The sequence below is a fragment of the Oncorhynchus keta genome, chromosome 4 (assembly GCF_023373465.1).
Source record: "Oncorhynchus keta strain PuntledgeMale-10-30-2019 chromosome 4, Oket_V2, whole genome shotgun sequence".
Lineage (NCBI taxonomy): Eukaryota > Metazoa > Chordata > Actinopteri > Salmoniformes > Salmonidae > Oncorhynchus > Oncorhynchus keta.
Genome location: NC_068424.1, coordinates 55,100,465 through 55,126,785, shown reverse-complemented (window position 1 = coordinate 55,126,785; position 26,321 = coordinate 55,100,465). Strand labels below are relative to the sequence as shown.

General features: G+C 44.0%; 3 protein-coding genes across 12 annotated transcripts in view; 2 read left to right on the top strand and 1 right to left on the bottom strand.

Annotated features, from left to right (window-relative positions):
• The window catches only part of tbc1d2 (TBC1 domain family, member 2), a 25,613-nt gene extending 21,711 nt beyond the window's left edge, over positions 1-3,902 (top strand). For all 5 annotated transcript variants that reach the window (XM_035765692.2, XM_052510519.1, XM_035765685.2 and 2 more), the window contains 6 exons: positions 5-317; positions 440-627; positions 1,567-1,687; positions 1,982-2,167; positions 2,373-2,494; positions 3,214-3,902. In XM_035765692.2, the coding sequence (XP_035621585.1) occupies positions 5-317; positions 440-627; positions 1,567-1,687; positions 1,982-2,167; positions 2,373-2,494; positions 3,214-3,418 (1,135 nt within the window). In that variant the 3' untranslated portion in view covers positions 3,419-3,902. The remainder of the gene's footprint in view (positions 1-4; positions 318-439; positions 628-1,566; positions 1,688-1,981; positions 2,168-2,372; positions 2,495-3,213) is intronic.
• On the bottom strand, positions 3,903-26,321 carry LOC118378600 (choline transporter-like protein 1). Of its 6 annotated transcripts, none has more exons than XM_035765586.2 (16): positions 26,169-26,321; positions 24,594-24,683; positions 23,701-23,843; positions 19,254-19,390; positions 15,829-15,922; positions 15,443-15,612; positions 14,569-14,658; positions 14,201-14,376; positions 13,592-13,778; positions 12,928-13,096; positions 12,252-12,408; positions 11,378-11,461; positions 11,107-11,244; positions 10,438-10,674; positions 9,457-9,558; positions 3,903-8,189 (listed from the first exon to the last, which is right to left on the bottom strand). In XM_035765586.2, the coding sequence occupies exons 1-16, from the start codon at positions 26,283-26,285 to the stop codon at positions 8,166-8,168; spliced, it is 2,115 nt and encodes a 704-aa protein (XP_035621479.1). In that variant the 5' UTR covers positions 26,286-26,321; the 3' UTR covers positions 3,903-8,165. The 6 variants fall into 6 exon arrangements, with proteins under 6 accessions (XP_035621479.1, XP_035621486.1, XP_035621501.1 ...); XM_035765593.2 differs by lacking the exon at positions 26,169-26,321 and adding an exon at positions 25,295-25,616; XM_035765608.2 differs by lacking the exons at positions 24,594-24,683; positions 26,169-26,321 and adding an exon at positions 24,222-24,354 and having other exon boundaries at positions 7,981-8,189; positions 23,701-23,897.
• The window catches only part of LOC118378590 (phospholipid-transporting ATPase ABCA1-like), a 51,702-nt gene continuing 49,853 nt past the window's right edge, over positions 24,473-26,321 (top strand). Inside the window, exon 1 of the mRNA XM_052510495.1 lies at positions 24,473-24,490. The gene's annotated coding sequence lies outside the window, so the exon portion shown is untranslated. The remainder of the gene's footprint in view (positions 24,491-26,321) is intronic.

Genomic DNA, 26,321 nt, shown 5'->3' with positions numbered 1-26,321 from the left:
TCAGGGAGCACGACGAGTACGGCTTCAAGATCATCCCGGACTATGAGGTGGAGGACATGAAGCTGCTGGCCAAGATCCAGGCCCTGGAGATCCGCTCCCACAACCTGCTGAGGCAAGAGGCCGGGGTCAAACCCTTGTTGGACCGCTGGGCTCAGTACCTGGGCGGCCGCCCGGCCGATGACCTCTGCCCCTCCCCGGAGCTCAAATTCCTGCTGCGGTGTGGCGTGCCACGGGAGTACCGCCCACGGGTGTGGCGCTGGGTGGTAAGGGCACGCACACGCTCGCTGAGGGAGCGCCACCCGGATCGCTATGAGCAGGTGGGTGTATCAGGCTAGTTCACTTCCTTACAATGCATCTCTCAATTTCAGAATCTTTCTCCATCTGTCCGTCAGTCTTTCCATCCATCTATCTACATGAAATCCATCCATTACTGTTTCAGCTGTGCCAGAAGAGCCTTACGTCACCCCACCAAGCCTCCAGACAGATCCAGTTGGACCTACACCGCACGCTCACCACCAATCAGCGCTTTTCCTCGCCCTCCAGCCCCACTCTGCAGCAGCTCCAACGAATTCTGCTAGCTTTCTCCTGGCAAAATCCCACCATCGGTTACTGCCAGGGCCTCAACAGGTACTTAAGACTCCCTATATCAGTCAGCAGTGTGCTCAATAAATATTAAATCTAGAGAAATACTGCCACCTAATGTACAAAGCTGTAAACTGTTATAAAGTGCAGACTCCAAAACAATGTCAAATCAAATTTTATTTGTCACATGTGCCCGAATACAACAGGTATTGTACCTTACAGTGAAATGCTTACTTAAAAGTCCTTAACCAATAATGCTTTAAGAAGTTAAGTAAAAAAAAAAATCAAAATAAAAGTAACAAATAATTAAACCGCAGCAGTAAAATAACAGTAGCGAGGCTATATACAGTGGATACCGGTTAGTCAAGGTAATTGAGGTAATATGTACATGTAGGTCGAGTTAAAGTGACTATGCATACATAATAAATGGAGAATAGTAGCAGCGTTAAGGGGGGTGAAAACAGTCTGGGTAGCCCTTTAATTAGCTGTTCAGGAGTCTTATGGCTTGGGGGTAGAAGCTGCTAAGAAGCCTTTTGGACCCAGACTTGGCGCTCCGGTACCGCTTGCCGTGCGGTAGCAGAGAGAACAGTCTGACTAGGGTGGCTGGAGTCTTTGACAATTTTTAGGGCCTTCCTCCGACACCGCCTGGTATAGAGGTCCAGGAAGCTTGGCTCCAGTGATGTACTGGGCCGTTGGCACTACCCTCTGTAGTGCCTTGCGGTCGGAGGCCGAGCAGTTGCCATACCAGGCAGTGATGCAACCAACTCGATCAACACAATCTTCTCAATTTAGGGAAGCCTGATTTATAACAATTTAGAGGTTTTTTTTTGTGAAAATCTATGATTAGTCTAAAAACTTGCATTTTCCTAGATCTGGCTACTCAGACTAGGCTGTAGATATACCATACAAGCTTTCAGACTTCAAAACAATCTTGACAGAATATCCGAGGGCAATTATGATATTGGCCTGTCCCTCCCCTTTCAGGCTGGCAGCCATAGCTCTCCTGGTGCTGGAGAGTGAGGAGGATGCCTTCTGGTGTCTAGTAGCTGTGGTGGAAACCATTATGCCTCAGGACTACTACACCAAAACACTCATAGCCTCGCAGGTAATGATCTGGCTCGATGGAGCAAAATATGTGATTTTAAACAACTGTATAGATGTGTAAAATAATTTTGTCTATGGTTCTCTGTAATACAAATATGGGAAGTGGTGCTTTTAGTGGGATTTAATCAATTTTAGTTCTGCATCTGTTCCAAAACATGGAACTGAAACTTTTAAATTGCGCATACATTTCATGAACAACGTAATGAATTCAACAACATTGCTCATGTCATGCCAATATCTGTTGTCATCTGCTGATGTGACTCAATATGACATGGTGTATGGGTGGATGTTGCAGGTGGACCAGCGTGTGCTGAAGGACTTCATGGCGGAGAAAATGCCCCGACTGACAGCCCACTTTGAGGAGCATAGTGTGGACGTGTCCCTCATCACCTTCAGCTGGTTCCTGGTGGTGTTCGTTGAGAGCCTGCCCAGTGACATCCTCCTGCGGGTGTGGGACGCCTTCCTCTACGAGGGCACCAAGGTACTGCGCTTAAGAGAGACTAGCGCCTGGGCCGAAAGGAAATTCTAGCTCATGGTTATTCAAATGTGGGTCCTGTCTGCAGTATGACTGGTTGTTAACTGATTGACAAAATGATATTGATTGTCCAGAATCTACCCACCTGGTGTTACATTTCTTGTTGTTGCGGCAGTTCTAATGTAAACGTACATGCATGGTTTTGATCCAGGTGATATTTCGGTATGCCCTGGCTCTGTTCAAGTACAAAGAGGAGGACATCTTGAACATCCATGACAACGTGGAGATCTACCAATACCTGCGCTTCTTCACCAAGACCATCTCTGACGGCAGGTGAGAGGTCATTAAAGATCATCCAAGTTCAAACTATGGAGGCTGTGTTCTGAAGCAAAAGCCACTAATATTAGATGTTTCTCTAGTGGGATAGGAACCACTATAGTAGAGGTCTTAAACTCCTGGAGGGCTGGCGTGTGTGTTTTTGTTACAGCCCAGTACACCTGATTCACCCCTAAGTGGTTTGTGAATGATTCCACTAAATCACATTTAGCTTGTCCTTTTTGAATCCTGTTTAATTGTTGTATTATCTATATGGTTTGTGCTTTTTGCCCTGTACCTACTGAGCCCATTCTTTTTCTGCTGCTCTGTTTAGTCGGAGTGTTGCTGGCAGAGCAGATGGAATAACTATTTGCTGTAGGCCGAGACGGATGCTCTCACCATATATAAGTCAGATAGCTCAGTTGTCTCAGCTATGGGCTCAACACATGGGAGAAAATGAGGCTATACAGCCAGAGGAGTGCATTGAGGGCAGCATTCACAGCAGTCTCATATCTCCAAACAAAGAGCAGATATGATTATCTCTGTCCAATGCATGCAAGTAAAACATGTGTTAGAGGGCTAAGTCTGGTGTTAGGGCCATTCAGCTTATGGAGTATTTGTCTCTGCTGCTTACATAGAGTTCAATTCTGTGGTTTCTTTGTATGGAAATAAGCAGGCTGAGTCATCTTGGGCTTGTGTCTGTCTCCTGCCTCACTTTAGTCTGTTCCCTCCAACAGGAAACTGACCAACATAGCCTTCAGCGACATGAACCCATTCCCCATGAAGCTGTTGAAGAACCGGCGTGTGCTGCATCTGGAGCGCCTGCAGGGGGAGCTCAGAGAGCTGGAGGCCCAGCAGAGGGAGTTTGTCACAGAGAGCGCAGAGCGTAAGGATAAGGACCTGGACACTATACTTGTCAGCGAGGACGATGAGGACCTGTAGAGACTCTGGACAGAGGGATGGATCCTGTGGAACTAATGGCTCTAATGGTTTTGGAGTTCTAGACTATACAGCCATCTGATTAAGAATGGCCCTGCCGGTACAGATATGACCCACCCAAAGCTCTGGTCCAATACCTATTTTTTTACTGTATTTTATGGTCAAGAACACTACCTGACCAACCTCATTCTCTCTAGATCATATAATAGAGTGTACATGCACTGCCATAGGAATTAATGCAAAATACACAATGTACACATTTGCGCACTTAATTTAACTACAGTATGTATTTCAACGAGCATATGTCACAGATTTTTATTTGACATGTTTCACTCGTTTGCCAAAAGCCACACTCCAGATTTTGGGTTGCAGCATATTTTGTCCAAATGCAGGATACTTGTGTGTTACTGTTTTGCATTTAGTTCTGTCATTTGTGTATCATAACAAGATGTCAACTTTATGTATAATGTACAACTACGACAGTCAATGACAAATTTAATTTCTCCAATTTATTACCTTGAAAAAAAAACAAATATACATAAATATAAAAAACAAAACATTGCCCAATGTTAAACAACCTTACTGCAGACATTTCTAAAAGCTGTTACTCCAGTTAAACTGATGTTGCCTATCCAGAACAGCATCTCTCATTCCTGTGTGACAAGAATAGACGTGCAGTTTGTTTCCAAGAACGAAGAAGAGGTCGACTAACATCTCGAAAAACAGTGGCTTTGTTGCTGAGTAAAGCTATTGTTCTATCTGTTAAGTCACGTGGAGCTAATGCCGTAATATTCACACCCTACAAAGATGGCTCGCCCTGAGGAGCGAGGTGAAAAACAGACAGAAAACATGCAATCGTCTATGGTCCATCATTTTGAGTATAGGTACTGGCTTTTACAATACTGGCTTTTACAATACTGGCTCTTACAATACTGGCTCTTCCTTCTCAGTAGTAGGGCATTCTGTCCGCGCTAATAGAAGCTGACAAATCAGGCCTTGCGTCTCGGCTATTCGCAGAGCAGTTTGCTTTACTGTCGTGTAAAGAAAAAGAAACCAGAACACTGTCTCTGTGTGGTTCAGTGTCTGATTTTTCCCGTTGTGTGCATCAACTAGTAACGTTAAGAGTTTTGCAAACAACGCTGTGGGTTATGACTGGGTGTGTTCAATGTACAAATCAGACAAGGCTAAGTGAAACAGTCCCTCGGTCAAAGTCTTGATCTTCTATGATGGACACATAGTCATATGAAAAAGTTTGGGCACCCCTCTGAGGCTGCATAATAATTTACTCTGTCATCACAGAAAATGATCAGTGGCATGCCATTCATTTTCTAATAAAAGCTGAGTACTGGGGTAATGTCCAGAAAAATATTTTTAGTGTAGCAATATTAAGTTATTAAATTAAATCAATGTGAAAAATAGGCTATGCCAAAATGTGGGCACCCTTGTCATTCTGTTGATTTGAATACCTGTAACTATTTAGCACTGATTAATTGGAACACACAATTGGTTTGGTGAGCTCATTAAGACTTGAACTTCATAGACAAGTGCATCCAATCATGAGAAAAGGTATTTAAGGCCAATTGCAAGTTGTTCTCTTTGACTCTCCTCTGAAGAGTGGCAACATGGGGGCCTCAAAACAACTCTCAAATGACCTGAAAACAAAGCTTTTTCAACATTATGGTTTAGAGGAAGGCTACAAAAAGCTATTGCAGAGATTTAAGCTGTCAGTGTCCACTGTGAGGAACATAGTGAGGAAATGGAAGACCACAGGCACAGTTCTTGTTAAGGCCAGAAGTGGCAGGCCAAGTAAAATGTCGGAGAGGCGAAGGATGGTGAGAACGGTCAAGAACAGCTAACAGACCTACATCATCCTGCTGCAGATGGTGTCACTGCATCGTTCAACAATTCAGCGCACTTTGCACAAGGAGAAGCTGTATGGAAAAGTGATGCGGAAGAAGCCTTTTCTACACACACGCCACAAACAGTTGCTTGAGGTATGCAAATGCACATTTGGACAAGCCAGCTTCATTTTGGAATAAGGTGCTGTGGACTGATGAAACAAAGACTGAGTGGCGGCAAAAGAACACAGCGTTCCAAGAAAAACACTTGCTACCCACAGTAAAATATGGTGGTGGTTCCATCATGCTGTGGGGCTGTGTGGCCAGTGCCGGTACTGGGAATCTTGTTAAAGTTGAGGGTCACATGGATTCCACTCAATATCAGCAGATTCTTGGGAATAATGTTGAAGAATCAGTCACAAAGTTGAAGTTACGCCGGGGATGGAAATTTCAACAAGACAACGACCGAAAACACTGCTCAAAATCTACATGGGCATTTATGCAGAGGAACAAGTACAATGTTCTGGAATGGCCATCCCAGTCCCCAGACCTGAATATCATTGAGAATCTGTGGGATGATTTGTCCATGCTCGGCAACCATCAAACCTAACTGAACTGGAGATGTTTTGTAAGGAGGAATGGTCCAAAATACCGTCATCCAGAATCCAGGCACTCAGAGGCTATGGGAAGCATCTAGAGGCTGTTATTTTAGCAAAAGGAGGCTCTATTGGGGTTCCCAAATTTATGCACCTGTCTAATTTTGTTTTGATGCATATTGCACATTTTCTGTTCATCCAATAAACCTAATTTCACTACTGAAATATTACCGTGTCCATCAGTTATTTGATAGATCATAATGAAATTGCTGATCCAAACACCCAATTATTTTTAAATGGAAATCATGGAAATTGTCAGGGGTGCCCAAACTCTTTCATACGACTGTACTCATGACATGTCGTTTTCAGAGAAATGCTGTTTAGTTATCAGTAGTCTGTCCTGTGGCTTAAGTGGATTCCTTGATTGCACTGGGTAGGTTCCTCTCACTTGGGGAAAGTTCCATCCTCTGAAACATTTTAAGAAACATCTCTACATTGTACTGACTGACAGAGCTAGTTATTCAACTATAAATATGACATACTTTAAATTGATCAGTGTTTAAATGAATACCATCTTAGTGCAATTCTTAACATGCTTTGCGCAATAGGGTTCTGCGGCAATGTTAATTCGGCTTGACCATTTTTTTTCTAAATACATGCTCTTTAATATTTCATAGGTACATCAGTGTACGGTCTAGTAGTGTATTCCCGGAGAAAAGCACACCAACAGACTTGTTTTCCTGTTTTGAAACATTAACAATTGGTGTTGTGAAGGGTGGCTGGCGCTTGTCATTCTCACGCGAGAAGCTGAAAATGAAAAAGGTTATCATGTGAACAGTCACAGCCAACTCTCCCTTCAACATATCCACCAGGATCACGTCACAATATCAGAATACTATTCATTCAGTCTTATCAACACATTAAACTCTCATTACAAAATAACTGCATAAATCATGTGCAATTCATACCATTCTGAAACCCTTCACATAAACAAAAAGAGCATTTTTCTCACCTAGATCAATAAAAGCAACAACAAAAAAAAGGGGGGGGGGTCAAAGTTGTTCTTCAGTCGCTCCAATGGATTCAGTAATCTGGGTATCAAATACAAATCTACTGCAAAGAGAAGAGGGGACTTAAGGCTTACAGCACTTCTACCACCCCACCCCCAAGTTAAACTGGGGAGTCCCGTCATTAACCAATAAGATGGGGGGCACAGCCTGTGGAACCGGTTAAGGCAGAGTGAGAGTGTGTCCACCTCCACCCCCCCCACTCACCTAACATCAGATGATAGCTCTATGCCAGGAACTTTTGCCTTTAAAAGCTGTAGTGCAAGTAGGAAGACATTTTTATAGCGGTAAATACTACATGGTGTTGCGTTATTGCTCGAGGGCTGCAAAGTCTGAGTTCACTTCCTACTGAGACTTCAGTGGAAGAGGACTCGTTACACCTCACCTGATTAGGTCAAATGTACATTGTCCATCAATCCCAACAATGACTGACTGGTTTGATAGAGGAACCAAGTGAGTCAAACTAGGGGACAATTGGTTGAGTAAGAAAAGCAACAGCCTTTGCAGCCCTCTGGATATTTCTCTGTAAATGTCATGCCCAGTTCATAATGAACTCTTAGTCCCTACCCCTAAACTTCTCATGGTCCCTTGTAGATCTAAGTGCCTAGGTGTAGGGGGTAGACTTCCAAATCGCAGTAACTTTGTCTCTGTGTCCCTCCAAACCATGGGAACTACATGTTGTCTTCCTCCTGCTGTAACACAGTTGTATGATCACATCCTCGGTTTCTGCACATCCCCAAAATCGCGCTGCAAAATGTAAAAAGAATCCCCTACACTCACTGGTAAAAAAATACATCTTTCAAAACAAAATAACACTCTTCAATGATGCAGATTGAATTCAAATGCAAACGTGAGTCTAACGTACTTAAGTTTCAGTGGTTGATTAAAAACACATCTAAGTGCTATCATTGCATGATGAATAAGTATCACGCTGATCGAGAAGTCCAACCAAAAGGCAAACTTGTTATGCAAAACATTGACAACCCAGTGATTCAATACATTTTAGTACTGTGTTTGACTAGATGGCAATTCTTTGTCTTATAAAAAAGGACATCACTACGAAAAATGCATCAGCCTTTTAAAATATGCAGCGCTTCAATATAAAGTGCTTCATTACATTGTTATTTTTTTACAGTTTCTTATTAAAATATTGTATCCCTGGAGTGAAACCATAGTAAACATGTTACACATTGGTAAAAATAAACATTTTGGAATGTCTTTAAAAAAAAGTCCCTTTAGGTGATTTTGGTCAAGCTGAACTTGTTCCTGGAGCCTGGAAAGCAAAGTTATTCAAGTCTTATTACTCCATTCACAGCATCACATGCAGTCATTGAAAAAAGTACTTGCATGGTAAAATAAGAAATGGGTGTGAAAAGGGTTAGATTTTTAAAAAAGCTTGGAAATGCATGGATGAGAAAATGGTACGGAAAAGAAAATGGAAGCCATGCAGTGGAGTGGTGATGTTAAGATCCATCTTGTGACCTGAAAGCTGAGGGTCACTCAGAGGAGGGCTGAGGGATACGCCTGTATATCCTTGGAACAAAGCTGACTTGCTTGCGGTTATCAACAATGATTGTACATTATGACTAATACACATAGCTTATTATTTTCAAACTACTGGGGGAGATACTTCTACCTCTTAACTACAAAATTACAAGAATAACTTCACCCATAATGCTCTGAGTGTCTAGGAGATAAGAAAAGGCCAAATCTACAAGTAAACAGATAGTTGCCAACTTCAGTAGCGCCTAACAGTGCTTTAAATAATTCCAGCAGTAAATGGAAATCCAGCAGCACCGTACAATAGACAGGCAAAAAAAAAAGTCATATCCATCTTCCCATTGGTCCCTTTTTAGCAATGCATCAGCAGTCTGGCGTTGTTGTTTCTCACTGCTGTTTACTTTAGGAGGGGGGGTGGACTCTACATGGCATACTGTTTCTTTGTGTTCATCCCCCCCACCATCTTTCTAAGCTGACAGAAGAGCTACCAGACATGCCCCTATTTACCAAAAAGCACCATGGTGATAAGGCACAAAAAAAACTCCCAACTAATTTACACTTCAGGTTAAATATGACAGGAGATGACAGGCAAGCAAAACAAAAAACAGTAAAAACAAATTTAAAAAAAGAGGGATGGAATAGTTTGAGAAGAGTTATTAGAGATGAGGGTGAGCAAGATGCTGTTGTGGTAAGTTAGTTAGCATGCTTTAGCTAACATGCGAAGACAACGATCTAGATGGCGACGGCGTCTGTGCCTTTGGTTGTGGCTGAGGCACGACGACGGGGGAGGGTTTCTGGAGCAGCATGGCGAAGAGCACGAGTGTGGAGGTGGGCAGGTAGACGCAGAAGAAGAGGACCACGTCCTCGGTCAGGCAGAGGATCAAGGAGACCATGGTACACTGCTCCCCCAGGGCCCAGTCCACCAGCACCCCTACCAGGAGGTAGTACACATGGAACTCCTGCAGCTCCTCCCACTCTCCCCCGCCTCCGTCCAAGCCCCAGCCCACCTCAGTGTCACCGCCCTCTCCACTGTCACTCACCATGGGCTTCATCTCCGGCCCCTCCACCGACACCGCTTCATTGGGGCGGCTCCGCCCTCGCTCCACCACCCGTTCCAACTTCCTGCTGTTTTCCACAAACTCCTGCAGGAAGAGATGGAAAGGAGTGTCATACCATGTGCTGAAACACACCAGTGTCGGTTAATATACACTTAATATATCATGTGAATGGTCCCGTCTGGCTCAGTTGGTAGAGCATGGCACCTGCAACTCCAGGGTTGTGGGTTTGATTCTCATGGGGTACCAGTATGAAAGAAAATATATAAAACTGTATGCACTCACTATTGTAAGTCTGCTAAAATGAAAACAATGTAAATGAATGCATTACCTTCGTCATTAAACCACAGAATCCTTAGCTTTAGTGTAGAAAAACAAAAACCTAGACTGAACTAAATTTAAACGGAACATGTAATGTTGGTCATATTTCATGAGCTGAAATAAAATATTCCAGAAATGTTCCACAAGTACAAAAATGGTATTACTCTTCAATTATGTGTACAAATGTGTTTACATCCCTGTTAGTGAGCATTTCTCCTATGCCAAGATAATCCATCCACCTGACAGATGTGGCATACCAAGAAGCTGATTAAAGAGCATATTCATTACACAGGTGCACCTTGTGCTGGGGGCTATAAAGGGCCACTAAAATGTGCAGCTTTGTCACAACACAATGACACAGATGCCTCAAGTTGAGGGAGCGTGATATGCCACACCTGTCAGGTGGATGGATTACCTTTGCAAAGGAGAAATGCTCACTAACGGGGATGTAAACAAATTAGTGCACAAACTTTGAGCTAAATAAGCTTTTTGTGCATATGGAACATTTCATCTTTTATTTCAGCTCATGAAACATGGGACCAACACTTTACATGTTGCGTTTATATTTTTGTCCAGTATAGATACACATATCATTTCCCATTTCAACTAAATCCCACCAGTATACCATATCTTCACGTAGATTACCATCAGGGCTTTGTCCATGTAGAACTCCTTGCCCGGTGTACCGTCGTTGTATTTGGTGTCAATGGCGAAGCAGAGGAAGAGCACGTCCACCACGATCTCAAAGATGGACAGGAAGCAGTGGGCCACCAGGAAGGCAAAGAGGCAGACAATGATGAGAGGGAGGACCCACTCTGCGTAGTCCCGCTGGTAGTTCAGCAGCAGTACGCCGGCGAACGCTGTGGAAGTCACGATCAGGATCTGACCACGCACACACACAAACACACACTCAGGGTCAAAGGGTCAAAGTTTTACTCCTCAAATTCAGGCAATTGAACAGTCAACGCCACAGGAGGTTGGTGTCTCCTTAATTGGGGAGGACGGGCCCGTGTTAATGGCAGGAATGGAATTAGTGTAATGGTATCAAATACATGGTTTCCAGGTGTTTGATACCATTCAATTTACTCTGTTCTGGACATTATTATGAGCCGTTCGCTCCTCAGCAGCCTCCTGTGAGTCCACGCAATCAGGCCCACACTCAATATAACGGCTGCCCTTAACCACAGATCTAGGAACAGATTACCCTAGCCCCATCCTAACCTTAATCATCAAGGGTTTGAAACGTAGATCTGATCCTGTAACAGTGAATAGGGACTACTCTGAAGCCCTCAAGTATCCCAGCTGACCCCTCACCTTGCCCAGGAAGAGGACAAAGTCTCCCACGGCGTTGATGGCGGCCACCCTCAGAGCGTTCTCTACCAGAATCACAAAGGCGTCGCGCGCCGACGTACAGAAACTGGTGCTGTTGATGGCTGTCGCCGCGTACGCATTCTAAAGACAGAGAGAGAGGAGAGACTGGAGTCACTAAAGCAGACCAGCAGGACACAAACCAACTTACACCTGTTATCTATCCTTAATTTATATAAAACAAATATCCAATTAGGGGGAAGTAAAGCACTCCTACCTGATTCAAATAGTTGAGGCACTTCTCCAAACACCACAGGCAGCAGATACAGGTCTTCACCATGCAGCGAGCAAATGCATTTTCCTGTGTGAGAGAGAGATGGGGAAAGGTATCAGATGCACTATTCAAAAATAGATACAATAGTTTTCAAAACTGTTCCCTGCAGAGCTCCAGAACATAGTGTTCTCACATCTCCATGCTAAACCAAAAGATAGTGGAAACTGAAAGCAGCAGGCAGTCAGATTGCTGTAGGCCTACCCAACTGAACTGTAGGCCTACAGTTCAGGGCATTCGTTAGGTGAAGTCACCTCCACTCTCAGAACTCTGGAGAGCTAATGCCAATTTATCCCTTCAATTCATTATGCTGCAAGGTGTCTCTCCATAGATCAAGTCAAGCAGCAACACTTGGGACGTGACAACAAACAGTAGGTTAAGGACAACAGGCACTAACTCACATTACCCTCCAAGGAGAATAAAGAAAAATACCTGTAAAGAAAATTACATAATAATATAGTAACATGGTTTACCAGATGTTTATCCAAAATGAGTTAGTTCAAATATATAGTCATTATATGTCCCATTTATTAACCAAACCAACACCCCTAATGTTACCAGCACTGTGTCAAACTCAAACAGCCATCTGAACATACATCCTCTCTCCTCTTAAAAATGTCCTAAACAGAGCAACAGAAGATGGCAGGTGTCATGTCACAACAATGTCGACATTGACAGCAATGTAAGATCTACTGGCGACAAGCGAACAAGCTAGCCTTGATTAGCTTGTACAGCACATCACTGTATGTAACATGCAGTATTTTATTATTCTCCATACAATGAATATCAGAGAGAGAAGTTAGTCAACAGGGTGCTTTACCTTGCCCTTGAGCTGGTTGTGGACGTACATGAGCATTAGGCGTGGGATCTTGACCAGGGTGATAATGAAGGAACCCTTGGCCACCGTGCCCAGGTGGTACCTCATCAGTCTCAGCACTGACGACAGGATGGGGGTGACTGGCATCCTGGTCTTGTCCCTGAGACAGAGGAAAGGATAGAGGGAAATAGAATGGAGGCCAAATAAATGAAGAGACCGAGAAGTTTAAATTGACATTCTTGTTCTTCTCTCTGGAATTCCCATAAATTCCTCGACTTTTGTTTTAGCAGAACACACTTGTGACAGACAATAAAATCGAATGGTATTACTAATCTTATAGCCGATATCCTATAGAATAAACATTTAAAATCAAATTGTATTTGTCACATGCGCCGAATACAACAGGTGTAGAACTTAGTGAAATGCTTTACTAAAAAGCCCTTTACCAACAATGCTTTAAGAAATTAAGAAAAAATAAGTGTTAAGTAAAAAAATAGAAAATAAAAGGTAACAAATAATTAAACAGCAGCAGTAAAATAACAATAGCGAGGCTACAGTATATACAGGAGATACCAGTACAGAGTCAATGTGGGTGGGAACCAGTTAGTTGAGGTAATATGTACATGTAGGTAGAGTTTGTACATAAACAAATCATGAAAATATAATTTCAGAGTCAGACCTTGTGTAGTAGTACGTTACCACAGCCCCAGCGACAGTCATCTGCTGGCAGGCCAGGATGAACTCACTGATCCAGATGAGGCCCACAGCGTGGTACCACGTCATGTACTGCAGAGTCCCAGTCAGACGGAACTCTGTCAGACCTGTCTCCTCGTTCTGGACCGGGTTCCCTGAGGTGGACATCTCAGTCTCAGTCTAGTGGTCGGGACTAGTTTGGACAAGTTCCTGAATAAGGCCAATACAGTAAACTGAACTAAACCGTACTAGTGCGGTGTCCTGTTGTGTTGGAATTCATCACTTACCATTTGTAAAGATTCTCTCTCTCTCACTCACTCACTTTTGCTTCCAGTGCCAGGCCCCAGTACATCCAGAAGAGGAGAACCATTGCCCCGCTCCCTCCTCCACCCTCCCTCCCTCTCCCTCCTCCACCCTCCCTCCCTCCCTCACCGGTGGTCCCGAGAAAGAGCAACACCAGGCCCCAGTACATCCAGAAGAGGAGAACCATTGCCCCGCTCCCTCCTCCACCCTCCCTCCCTCCCACCCTCCCTCCCACACCGGTGGTCCCGAGAAAGAGCAACACCAGGCCCCAGTACATCCAGAAGAGGAGAACCCTTGCCCCGCTCCCTCCTCCACCCTCCCTCTCCCTCTCCCTCTCCCTCCCTCACCGGTGGTCCCGAGAAAGAGCAGCACCAGGCCCCAGTACATCCAGAAGAGGAGCAGGACCAGGAAGGTGCAGAAGGGCTGCAGGGTGAGCAACGGCAGGTGGATGAACACCTTGCCGGCCACGTGGAACAGGGCGATCGTCAGGGCCACTCGTTTCCGCATGAACAGCATCAGCAGGAGAAGGATCACCTGGGGGGAAATCACACAGAAAGAGAGAGAAGGGTATAGGAAGAGAGGGATGAGAAAGAGCGAGAGAAATTGGGATCGATAAGGAGGGAGAGGGATATAAATGAGTGAAGTAGAGAACAACAGGTCAAGAGAAGGTGGAAGGGACATAGGAAGACAAAAACAGACAGGAAGACAAGGGGTAATAGAGAATGATGAAACAAATGGAAGATGGCCAACAGGAGTGGGAGAGAGTGAGAGGAAGGTTAAAGAGAGAAAGGAGGGGGGAGTAAAAAAGTAGGGAGGTGCCAGGAGTCACGAGTTTGAGATTTCAAAGCAGCGCCAGGCATTCAATCTGAAATGTCACACACACTCCAGCCACAATTTACAAGGCTTGGTTGCCCAGTCTCCCTTTCATTCCAAACACAAACACTAACTGTACTCACTGTGAATACGGTGGCAGCGATGGCATACACCAGAAACGCCTGGGCATTGTCCCTTGTCATCTCTGCTTCCTCCTTAGCATCTTTCGTCTCCGTAGTCTCTGCAGTCTCTTTAGATAAGTTCTTGTTGGCAGTTAACCGGTGGTCTATGTACAGCCACCACAGAATGCTTGTGCCCGCTACAGAAAAACGGAGGCACTTTCTATGATAGATTGAACACCTGCACACTGCTAAATGCAAAGAGGACTGTCCCAAAGATGATCGTAGAATGACTGTTAGGTGCAAAACTATGGCACGGTTTTCAGTTGTTATTTTGATTGATCAAAACACTACACAGGAAGTAAGGCTAGGAGACAGGTAAATGAGCTCACCCAGGGAGCCCAGGACCACCATGGCAGTGAGGATCCAGACCAGCACAGCAGAGATGTAGCGGATGATCAGCATTAGGATCATGGAGAGCACTGTAGCACAACACAGATCTAGGATCAGCTTACCCTGCCCTCGGGCCTCAACCCTAACCTCAACCATTTGGAATCAAAAACCAAAACTGACCACGAATCAGAACTCAAGAGAACCAGTTCACCAAGTGAAGATCGAGGATCAGCTAACCATATTCAAACCCTTTCCTTCCCCACCTTGACACAGCAGAACCTGGTCTTACTCTAACCCACATGTACTCTGAGCATTAACTCCCAAATGTACAAGTTCATATGGCTCCCATGTCATGCCCTTTACCTGAGAGCTTCCTTCCTCTCATTCCAAAGAGTGCAGTCTCAGGGGGGACTCAAAGATGTGATGACTTTGCTGTATTTTCACTGAGCACTGTGTTTCTCCGCCGTTGATGTCTGACCTACAGTAACTGCCTATGTACTGACACAACATACTGATATGGAGAAATCAGCAGAATGCACTAGAGCAGGACAGATGTTCCCTATGCAGGTCTATTCTTTACTGGCTCACATTAGGGAAGGCTCAGAGACTAGTGGGCCCCAGAAATACAATAAAGATTTAGTCATTCACTCTCACAAGACCAATCCCTCCCACTGAGTTCAGAGACTAAGGCCCTGTCCAGAAACAACCCATTAGCCCCTTCCCCTGGCTCTTCATGTAGATCTGAAACAATTGGATAGGCATGGTAGTAGTTCCACCTTGTTCCCCAATGGGTGCAGATTTGGCCATATTGCTTATATCTATCCAGCATCCCCGAGATACTGCTGATAAAAAACATGCTGATGAGGTCATCACCTAGCGCCAGCAGACAGAGGCCCACGATGATCTCCTTGCTGGCAATCACGCCACCGATCAGCCTGTGCAACACGCTGTTGTCGCTCACAAACGTCACCACAGCCTCTGCAAACTTGGCATAGCAGGAGATGTCCACCGGTGTGCAGCGGTTGAACACCGGGAGAGATTTGCTGTGGGATGGAACGAAGTAGAGGTCAAACGTCAGGGGTCACATGACCTGGGAGGTTCTCTAAAACATGACCGGTTTGAATACTTAAAAAAATATATATGTACCCCCCCTTTCTTGAGGTAATATCTAATCTATATGACTGGTGAAGTGAAAGTCCTGAATGAAAACAAGCAATCTAAGCCTATTGAAATGCAGCCCTAATGTTAGGCCTTCCTACCTTGGTGGAACTGGAAGTTTGGGACATTTGTCAAACCTCTCTGGAAGGCTGGGGTATTTGTGACCGGCTAGTTCATATGAACACAGCTCTGACCCTGAGTGAAATACAAAGACATTGAACACAGGAAAGTGAAACCATAAACATACCTAGGAACATAAGGACGATTGATGTAAATTCAGTCTCCCCAGAAGTGATCAGTTATAGCTCAATATGTTGTCTAAACCAACATATGCTGATCCATATTTCATCCTTTCCCCTTCATGCAACTGAGCACGTTACACAATCTTGTTCTTCACTGTGTTACGCTCACTGCCACAGGAATTCAGAATCAGAACACAAGACCTCTGGAGAAGGCAAAGTTACATAACCCCAGCCCAGTCTATCATGGGGCATACATGGAGTGCGTGTGTCACAATAAGTATATACAGTGCTGACAGGAGACACGCAAGCCTGGCTGAAGGACGGGCTCGGATAGCACAAACAACAGTACCCATACAGCAAGGGGTGGCATTGGCCTTAATGGTGCCTTTGTTCATCTAGTTCGCTCTCCACATGTGCCAAGGTGCCTGCTGTGCCAGAGTGTGTGCTGAATGAAAGGACAGTATTAAGGGAAGATGGCACACGGGATCACGGTCATGTCAGTGTTTGTAGAAAGGGTTTTATCGTTCCAAAGGATGGCAGTGATTCACTGTCAATGACGTGATGGATGGCTGCTGGAACGATGACCTAGTAGCCTTCTGTTTATGGGGGGGTGAGAAACAACTGCTCCTCATAGCACTCTTTTCTAACGGGACAATCTTTCAATTTATTTATTTTTAACGCCGCTCATCTAAATATTTGTGGTGATTAGTTGGGTTTTTTTCTTCATGGATATGATGTGAGATTGTGATGAATAAAATGCAAGCGCTTCCTTTCAAAATAATTCACGACATCACCACTATCGTCAAACAGATTTTCAAATCAATAACTTTGTATGTGCTGGGGTCCACAGCATTATCAGTAGAGTTACTGAGAGGAATAGAGAATCAGTCAATGATTCAATATGCTGTCAGTGTTATGCTTTTGTGTGCTTTGATGGCAGAAAAGCAAATAGCTGACAGCAGTGGTGACCTGTCATTCAGGGCAGGTGGGCCTGAGCCCCACATTTTTAATAAAAAAATGTATATATATACACACACACGTTCAAAAGTTTGGAGTCACTTAAAAATAACTTTGTTTTTGAAAGAAAAGCACATTGTCTGTCCATTAAAATATCAAATTCATCAGAAATACAGTGTAGACATGGTTAATGTTGTAAATGACTATTGTAGCTTGAAACGGCTGAATTTTTAAATGGAATATCTACATAGGCGTACAGAGGCCCATTATCAGCAACCATCACTCCTGCATTCCAATGGCATGTTGTGTTAGCTAATCCAAGTTTATCATTTTAAAAGGCTAATTGATCATTAGAAAACATGTTGGCAATTATGTTAGCACAGCTGAAAACTGTTGTCCTGATTAAATAAGCAATAAAACGGGTTTCTTTAGACTAGTTGAGTACCTGGAGCATCAGCATTTGTGGGTTCGATTACAGGTTCAAAATGGCCAGAAACAAAGACCATTCTTCTGAAATTCGTCAGTCTACTCTTGTTCTGAGAAATGAAGGCTATTCCATGCGAGAAATTGCCAAAGAAACTGAAGATCTCGTCCAACGCTGTGTACTACTCCCGTCACAGAACAGCGCAAACTGGCTTTAACCAGAATAGAAAGAGTGAGAGGCCCCGGTGCACAGCTGAGAAAGAAGACAAGTGCATTAGTATGTCTAGTTTGATAAACAGATGTCCCACAAGTCCTCAAATGGCAGCTTCATTAAATAGTACCCACAAAACACCAGTCTCAACGTCTACAGTGAAGAGGTGACTCCGGGATGCTGGCCTTCTAGGCAGAGTTCCTCTGTCCAATGTCTGTTCTTTTGCCCATCTTAATGTCTTTTATTTTTATTGGCCAGTCAGATATGACTTTTCTTTGCAACTCTGCCTAGAAGGCAAGCATCCCGGCAAGCCTTTTTGTCCTAGACTTGGCACTCCGGTACCGCTTGCCATGCGGTAGTAGAGAACAGTCTGACAATTTTTAGGGACTTCCTCAGACACAGCCTGGTATAGAGGTCCTGGATGGCAGGCAACTTAGCCCCAGTGATGATGTACTACTACCCTCTGTAGTGCCTTGCGGTCGGAGGCCGAGCAATTGCTGTACCAGCCAGTGATGCTGTAGAACCTTTTGAGGAGATTTGACCCATGCCAAATCTTTTTAGTTTCCTGAGGGAGAATAGGCTTTGTCGTGCCCTCTTCCCGACCGTCTTGGTGTGTTTGGACCATTCTAGTTTGTTGGTGATGTGGACACCAAGGAATTTGAAGCTCTCAACCTGCTCTACTGCAGCCCCGTCGATGAGAATGGGGGAGTGCTCGGTCCTCCTTTTCCTGTAGTCCACAATCATCTCCTTAGTCTTGGTTACGTTGAGGGATAGGTTGTTATTCTGGCACCACCCGGCCAGGTCTCTGACCTCCACCCTATAGGCTGTTTCGTCATTGTCGGTGATCAGGCCTACCACTGTTGTGTCGTCTGCAAACTTAACGATGGTGTTGGAGTTGTGCCTGGCCATGCAGTTGTGGGTGAACAGGGAGTACAGGAGGGGACTGAGCACGCACGCCTGGGGGCTCCAGTGTTGAGGATCAGCGTGGTAGATGTGTTGCGGCCCATCAGGAAGTCCAGGATCCAGTTGCAGAGGTAGGTGTTTAGTCCCAGGATCCTTAGCTTAGTGATGAGCTTTGAGGGCACTATGGTGTTGAACGCTGAGCTGTAGTCAATGAATAGCATTCTCACATAGCTGTTCCTTTTGTCCAGGTGGGAAAGGGCAGTGTGGAGTGCAATAGAGATTGCATTTGGGCGATATGCAAATTGGAGTGGGTCTCGGGTTTCTGGGATAATGTTTATACTGATTATGTCCGTCCTAGCTCGCTCATTAATGTCTTAATCAAAATTACAGATTGCCTCTTATACGCTTGTCATCCCCTTATGCCATAGTTTGTACATCTAAATTGTCAGTAGAAACCTCATTTGTTTAAGCAAGTCAGCCATATCAGCTATGTTTTTTTAAAAGGCAGTAAATGAAGCTGAATGAACTGTTTCGCTGCCGGACAAGGCTCCGCTGATAGCCAGGTGTAGCAGTGGTAAGGTGTTGGGACAGATTTATGTAGGCCCTAACAGTTTGTGGGCACCGTTTGTCACAGTTATAGTGCATTTAATGTATTGTTTAGTGTTGTGTAGTGGAGTTGCTGGTAGTGCATTACACGTGATCATTTTTTTGCCCCACCAAGAATGACATGCTAAAATCACCACTGGCTGACAGTGTCCACTCTGTTTCACTAGGGGCCCTACTCACTCACCATTGTGCATGGCGAATCTCTTGAGGTCCTGGTACGTCTTCAGCTCTTCATCAGGACACATGGACACACACAGGGCCATGGACTTGATCTTCCTCTGCACTATGTCAATGTTACATGGGTCCAGGAAGAACACATACCTGCAGACAAATCAGACAACATAATATCTGTTCTTTATCAATAACACCTACATAAGGGATGGGTAACAAGGAATGTGAGAATTTTCAGCTATTTGTTTTAACGGTTTATGAATAAAATCTGTTAACCATCACAAATATGAGGAATGAGTTTACGAGATGTGAAATTGTGGGAACATGTGATTCTGAGAGAAGAAAACAAAGTCGCAAAATGACCGGGAAAACCCAGAAGCCTACACCTTCCCTCAATGTCCTGTTCATTTTAGGGACAAAGCAAACCCACTGCCTCAACAATACCTTATCCACTGAGATATGATAGAATGTCACGAGATAGAGAGCCTTTGGCTGCTGCTCCTGGAACTGGTCCATGGGACTTGGCAGTGGAACGGAGAGTGGAAGGAACAAGGACATGTCAATAAGAGAATCCTTCACTGTGGTCCATCTGCCTGGTGCTTTTATACACTAGGGGGGCACCTCGCCCTCGCCCCCCCTCTCACACACACACACCCACACACACACACACACACACACACACACACACACACACACACACACACACACACACGAGGGTCCACGAGGGTCGTTCTGAACTCGTTTCTGTATTTAGAAACAGATCCGATTAGCATTCCTGCAACATTATTTTGTTGAAATATAATCTGACCTCAGAAATGGATTGCACCTAAATTTGACATGAATTTATAGGATTCATAGAACATTCAATAAATATAGTGCCTAACATCCAATTTGGACCAAAAGTGTTTTCTACTAACAATGATTAAGAATCCAAAGAAATTGTCAGAAGCCACCCACAGACCCCTCACACCAATCCCTCCCTAACAACCAGCATCAGTTCTCTATGTCTGACAACACAGGCGGTTGTGGCACCTTAATTGGGGAGGAAGGGCTCATAGTAATGGCTGGAATAGAATACATGGAACGGTATCCGACTCAAACACATGGTTTCCATGTGGTTGATACCATTCCATTCACTCCGTTCCAGACATTATTATGTGTCTGACAAGTAGTATGAAGCTGCAGCTCTGAGTACTGATTCTTCATACTATGTATTGTATTCTCAGTGAATTTGGTGATGTTTTTTTCTCCTGTTCAGAGAAATTAGTCACTTAAGTTGTTTGTTTTGTGTCCCATCCGACATCCTGACATAACCAGGTTCTGACCACTAGATGGTGCCGTTCCTGCTATTAGGTCAACAAAGTTTGAAGTACCCCCACCTCTAAAATGTTAAAGGGATAGTTCACCCATTTTACAAAACAACATTGTTTCCTTACCCTGTAAGCAGTATATGGACAAGATTTGAATTTCCGGTGATTCATAAGCTGGCACAGTGGTTTGCACTGCACACGCTTGTTGAAAGGAAGATAGATATGAAAATCAAGTCACACTGGATTTATCAGAATATTTGAGGGCAGTTTGACATTCTCTAAAGTCAGTTCTTCCTAACAGCTGAGGTTAGGATCAGACTTGGATAGACTGATCCTGGATCAACCAGCTGCCATGGCCAGAACAATACGTCTACTGCTCTGTACTGTTTACATTTGGCCCCTGACTTGTGAATGAGGAGCTGCTTAACTGTACTAGCCAAATAAACCCTGACCAGCTATCCCTTAAGCTCAGACTTTGTTGTCTCTGACTGTATTGTGTGACACCAGCCTATACCTTAAAAGGTTTCTGAGGGCAGGACTGAAAACAGCATTGAACATAACCTCAACTTGGCCTACATTGCTAGGATTACATTAGCCACCCCAGCAATGCTAGACTTTTTCGCCCACAAAATTGCAAAAATACACACTTTCGAACAATGTCTGAGTACCACCAAGAAAGATCACAGCTGTGTTATTGTTATTTCCTCATTCAAAACAACTGGGAACTGGGCAATCTCCGATATCCGACTTCAGTGCATTCAAGACAACTCAGAACGCGGAAAAAAACAAGTTCCAAAAGGGAAAAATTCTAACTTGTAATTCCATTTTTCTAGAGCTCTGACTTTCTGACATTCCGGCCTGAAGGTCACACACGTCATGATTAGTCTTGAAAGCACCATAGGTCTAATGACATGAAGAGAAGACATACCAAGAGAGAGAAGGAAGTGAGGTGAAGAATAAGAGAGAGAGAGAGAGAGGGAGACAGAAACAGGATTGACAGCTGTGTAGTCCTTAATTGAATCCCGTGACAGCTGCCTTCTCAATTGAGTTCAGCATCAGGTGGTTGCGTTCGCACCGAGGCCTGTCAGTCAAGCCTCACACCCTCTCCACCAAACTCTTCTACACACTCACACACCCTGCCGCTGGGGCCAGCATTAATCCAGTGGTCTCAGTCTACAGCGCCAGTCTGTGTGTGTGTGTGTGTGTGTGTGTGTGTGTGTGTGTGTGTGTGTGTGTGTGTGTGTATCAGTCACATCAATAGCCCAATCCTGGGAGGGGCCGTCAAGGTGCATTAATGAAGCATATAATTGCTAGCTAATGTGATGATTATGGACCGGGGAAGCTAACCAGTGAGCCTGAAAAAGGTTCTCAAGGGCAGAAGCCATTTCATTTCAAAATAGTTCTGTCGATAAAACCTCCATCTATACATTTGCATGTGCCTGTCAATAAACATACAACCACACCTTTGACACCCATGTCAGACTATTACCCAGGACTAGAGGCTTGGGGATAATTTCAGACTGGGCAGGCTAGTCACTGTGGGATCAATCAACACAATAGCCATGTACAACCAAGGGTCCAATATCCCTATAGCTATTAATTTAAATAGCCTTACCTGCAGGTGTGTCTTTACACAACACAACCCTACCACAAGCATCAACAGCACACTATAAGTGAAATCAGTTTACTCATTGTTGGTATAACTCTCTCTAAAATGGGACTGAAGACACCATTCAGGAGACACATTAAAAGGGTGGGTGTTATGTGCAGCACAGCCAGTTTGTGGTTGTTCAAAGGAAGAGTGAGAGAGACAAGGCAGTGTCTGCACCACCCAACAGACAGAGAGACAAGGCAGTGTCTGCACTCTGCACCACCCAACAGACAGAGAGACAAGGCAGTGTCTGCACCACCCAACAGACAGAGAGACAAGGCAGTGTCTGCACTCTGCACCACCCAACAGACAGAGAGACAAGGCAGTGTCTGCACCACCCAACAGACAGAGAGACAAGGCAGTGTCTGCACCACCCAACAGACAGAGAGACAAGGCAGTGTCTGCACTCTGCACCACCCAACAGACAGAGAGACAAGGCAGTGTCTGCACTCTGCACCACCCAACAGACAGAGAGACAAGGCAGTGTCTGCACTCTGCACCACCCAACAGTGCAGAAACAAAGTAAACAATGATGTATGGAAAGAAAGAGAAGGGAGAAACCTACAGAGAAAGAAAAATAAAGAAACATAAATAGTGAGCGAAAGAGAAATACAAAAAGAGAGAAAAAGACTGCAAGCCAGTGACATCGGAGTCTTCTTTACAACAATTTGGGTGACAGGGTCCTGCTGATGTGAGCCAGCACCCTCTCAAGTAACGTCTACCTCCGTTCACTTACATAGACACTGACTGATACCAAGCTACTTTCTCTCCCTCTCCCCATTCCCTTTGACTAGCTATATCTTGTGTCTGTAAACATTAGCAGCAGGGCAATGCATACCATTTATACACACATTAACACAATGGACTAATTTTATGTTCAATAGGAAGAAACTAGCATCATTATTTTAAACAATGAAAAATTACATGTTCCATTGTTTCATCAGCAGTCTGGCCAAACGGTAAGAGGAAAAACGTCAAGCAGAGCGAATTCAAACCCATTAATATCTCTTGACTGACACTCCGGCAAAACCAAAAAGAAATGAATTACCCTGTGCTGATGACCCACAGGTCTGTACCACAGGAGGTATTCTAATTCCTAATTCTATGGTACCCCTAGCCAATCATTAAGCACACAGTCAATCCAAAGAGGGGAAAGTAATCAGCATGCAATGCAAATGAAGTGGCTGAAATACCAGTGTTCCCAGAGGGTGGTGCAAACAGCAAGTACAGTTGACCGTGACAGAACGTCCTACTCCTGAGGCCTCTGCATATTTATTCAAGGTTCTATTTATGCCAGTAGCGTCCAGATCACGGTTAAAATGACTGCAATTTCACATTTCTATTCAACCAATGAGCAACGGGTCAAAGCTATTTCTTAATATTTCTCAATGAGGGATAATTCGCCCTACCATTTGTGTTTGTAAATATATGGTTGGGTTTTGGCAAATGTGACTGCCACTTCAAGATAGAAGTGTGTGAAGTGGGTGAGAAAGACTCACTTTTTGTCCGTCTGATCCAGTCCACTCAGCCGGACCCCTTCGATCTGCTCATTGCGTTGGCCGCAGGTGTTCCCGTAGCTGTCATACCCAAAGACCAGGCGGCCTGCACCCCCCGTGGCGATGGTGAACCCACAGATACTCCCCTGAGAGAAGCATTACCAAGCATTAGCATCCAATGCTACAAATGCAATACGTGCCTGTGTGAAAGTGGGGTATGGATTTGTATCAATATATTGTTGACAGGTATAAAATGCAATGTACCATCCTTACTGTCTGACTGCAACGTTTATAGAAAGTTTAATGACAAGTGGTTTTTAAGTATTCAGATTAAAAGCCCAGAAATTGAATAGTACTTAATCTGTTACAACAGCTATTCTCTCTCTCTCAAGAGCACGGGGTCAGCTGCTGTACAGTGCCAGTGTCCGTGGAGCTAGCTAGGGTTTAAGTTCCTTGCTCTTTAAGTTCCTTGCTCAATGGCCAAGTAGCCATCTACTAATTCCAGTTGCATGTTTGATTCTCACTTTTTCATTTCCTGGTCTGAGAGTTGAATATCTATTCAGATCAGTTTGTTAGTTTCATACATTTTAGCCACAATGTCAACCATTCTCAAAAGTCTGAGCACACTTCAAGTTTAAACTTCAGGAGATGTTAATTGTCTGCATGCTTGGAGACAATTGGCTGAGCGAAGGTGGTAGGTGTGGTAACCTAACAGGTGCCACTAGTCAGGCAATCAATCAGCTGGGCGTTTTAAAAAGTGTGTCATTGGAGGAGTTGAACGACTTTCATTGAGGTGAGCCTTGTATTTAGTATTCGAATGTGGTTTAACATACATTTATGGTATTACATTGTACATCGTTTTCAATTGTAAAATGAATAGGCATATATATACTTACCATTCCAACACAGAATACAGTAAATAAAAGGAACCACGGCAAATCCGTGCAACTTCGATCCTCCAAGGGTTTCCATTCTCTCTTTGTCCTCTGGAAAACAACATACCAACACATCGTCGGTGCCACATTCGCAAATAGGATGCAGTCTATATGCGTCTGTCAATTCAAATGTGAAACTGTAGGCTACACATGTTATTTCACACAAATGTACAATGGCACGCAATTTCATTGACATCTTATTTTCGTAGATAGACTGGCCGAATGTAGTGAAACATTACTTTGCGTTAAACAATCACATTTAACGATATTCTACTATTCTTCATTGTCAAGGCGCTGTTCAATTGCGTCAAATCTCGCACGTTGCGAGAGGTTTGTTTACAAAGCTAACGGTGCTCACGAGCTATTTATGGTATGCAAAGCTGCTTTCAAGCGGTAGCTTGATGTCGATGGTAATGATCTAAACTATAAAACCATTGTCGCAAGTTATAGCTCAATATTTCTTCGGCTTCAATAATAGGATTACCACTACTCTTCCCCGATGAACATAGCCTAGGTTTATCTAATCTGACTACGGTGGTGAGAATTGTCATTGGATGCCAGCGGTCGCAACAATATAAGCAGTGCAATCGCCGTTGCATGCATGATGTTTAAGGTGCAATTAAATGGATGCAACATGGGGGTGGAGGAAACCGTTAGCTTACCTCTGTGCTACCGCAGCATCCCATTGCAGTCAAGGGTTAGATTTGAGAAGGATTAAATGCTACAGCACAAAAACCCAAACTTGCAGGGAGTTAAGGGTATTGTGTTTACCCTGCATGAATTGCAAAACACCGATTGGAACGATTTGTAGATTAGAAAGGCGACACAAATGGTATATTCCATCCAAAATGCATAATAATATCTATCTCCTTCCTCCAGGTATAAGGGATTAATAGTTTAGGATTTATCGCACCACACTTCCTGATGGAGTGTGCAGATGCAGCCGGAAAAGGAACGTAGCGTCCATTCATGCGACTGCGCATTTGGTACCCGACTACAACCGGAGGATGGCGGGACTTCTAAAAGCACGGCTTTCTCTTTGTATCCTAATGTCCATTTACTCTAACTACACAATATGACGCACACGCCCATGATAAACTATAAGACATTAAAAACTGGAGGAGTTGTGTGCCTAAGAAAACAACCCTAATGCACATCAATTTAAAAATGAATAGGCCAGGTAAGGGGGCATGAAATGTTCCAATTAATTTGTATTGTCAGCGCTCCCATTATCAAATGAACATAATGGACTGACCATTTCCATTAATCTAAATCCAAATTGTTCATCACAGAGGTTAATGCGATTTTTTTTATCAGCCAATAAATTATGCTATATAGCCTAGGCTACTTGATCAATATTCGAGCAACTACCTATAATTTACTTGTTTTTGAAAGATTTGTTCGTAAACCAATCATCTTAATCAAATGTATACTGTATGATAATGTATGACTAGCATACACATCTTTTAAGCTGGTGGGGAAAGAAGCATAAATAACTTTTCACAATACCAAAATATATATTAACGCTTTTCTCACTCTCATACGGTATCCAGGATTTTTCTGCACGCTGTATTCTGTCCCCAAATAAGGGTTGTCCACTGTTTTCCTGGGCCTTCCTTGCTGGGTACCGCTTGTCGAACTTCTCTGTTCCATCTTCTTTGCTGTGTGGGGCACAGCACTGGCAGGGAG

What these genes read in the sequence shown, in the direction of transcription:
- LOC118378600 (XM_035765586.2), bottom strand. Translation starts at nt 26,285, where the DNA reads ATGGAACAGAGAAGTTCGACAAGCGGTACCCAGCAAGGAAGGCCCAGG. An exon ending in GAGATTCGCCATGCACAATG is followed by an intron (nt 15,923 to 19,253) that starts GTGAGTGAGTAG and finishes TATTTCACTCAG; the next exon opens with GGTCAGAGCTGTGTTCATAT. An exon ending in ACAACCAGCTCAAGGGCAAG is followed by an intron (nt 11,462 to 12,251) that starts GTAAAGCACCCT and finishes TCTCTCACACAG; the next exon opens with GAAAATGCATTTGCTCGCTG.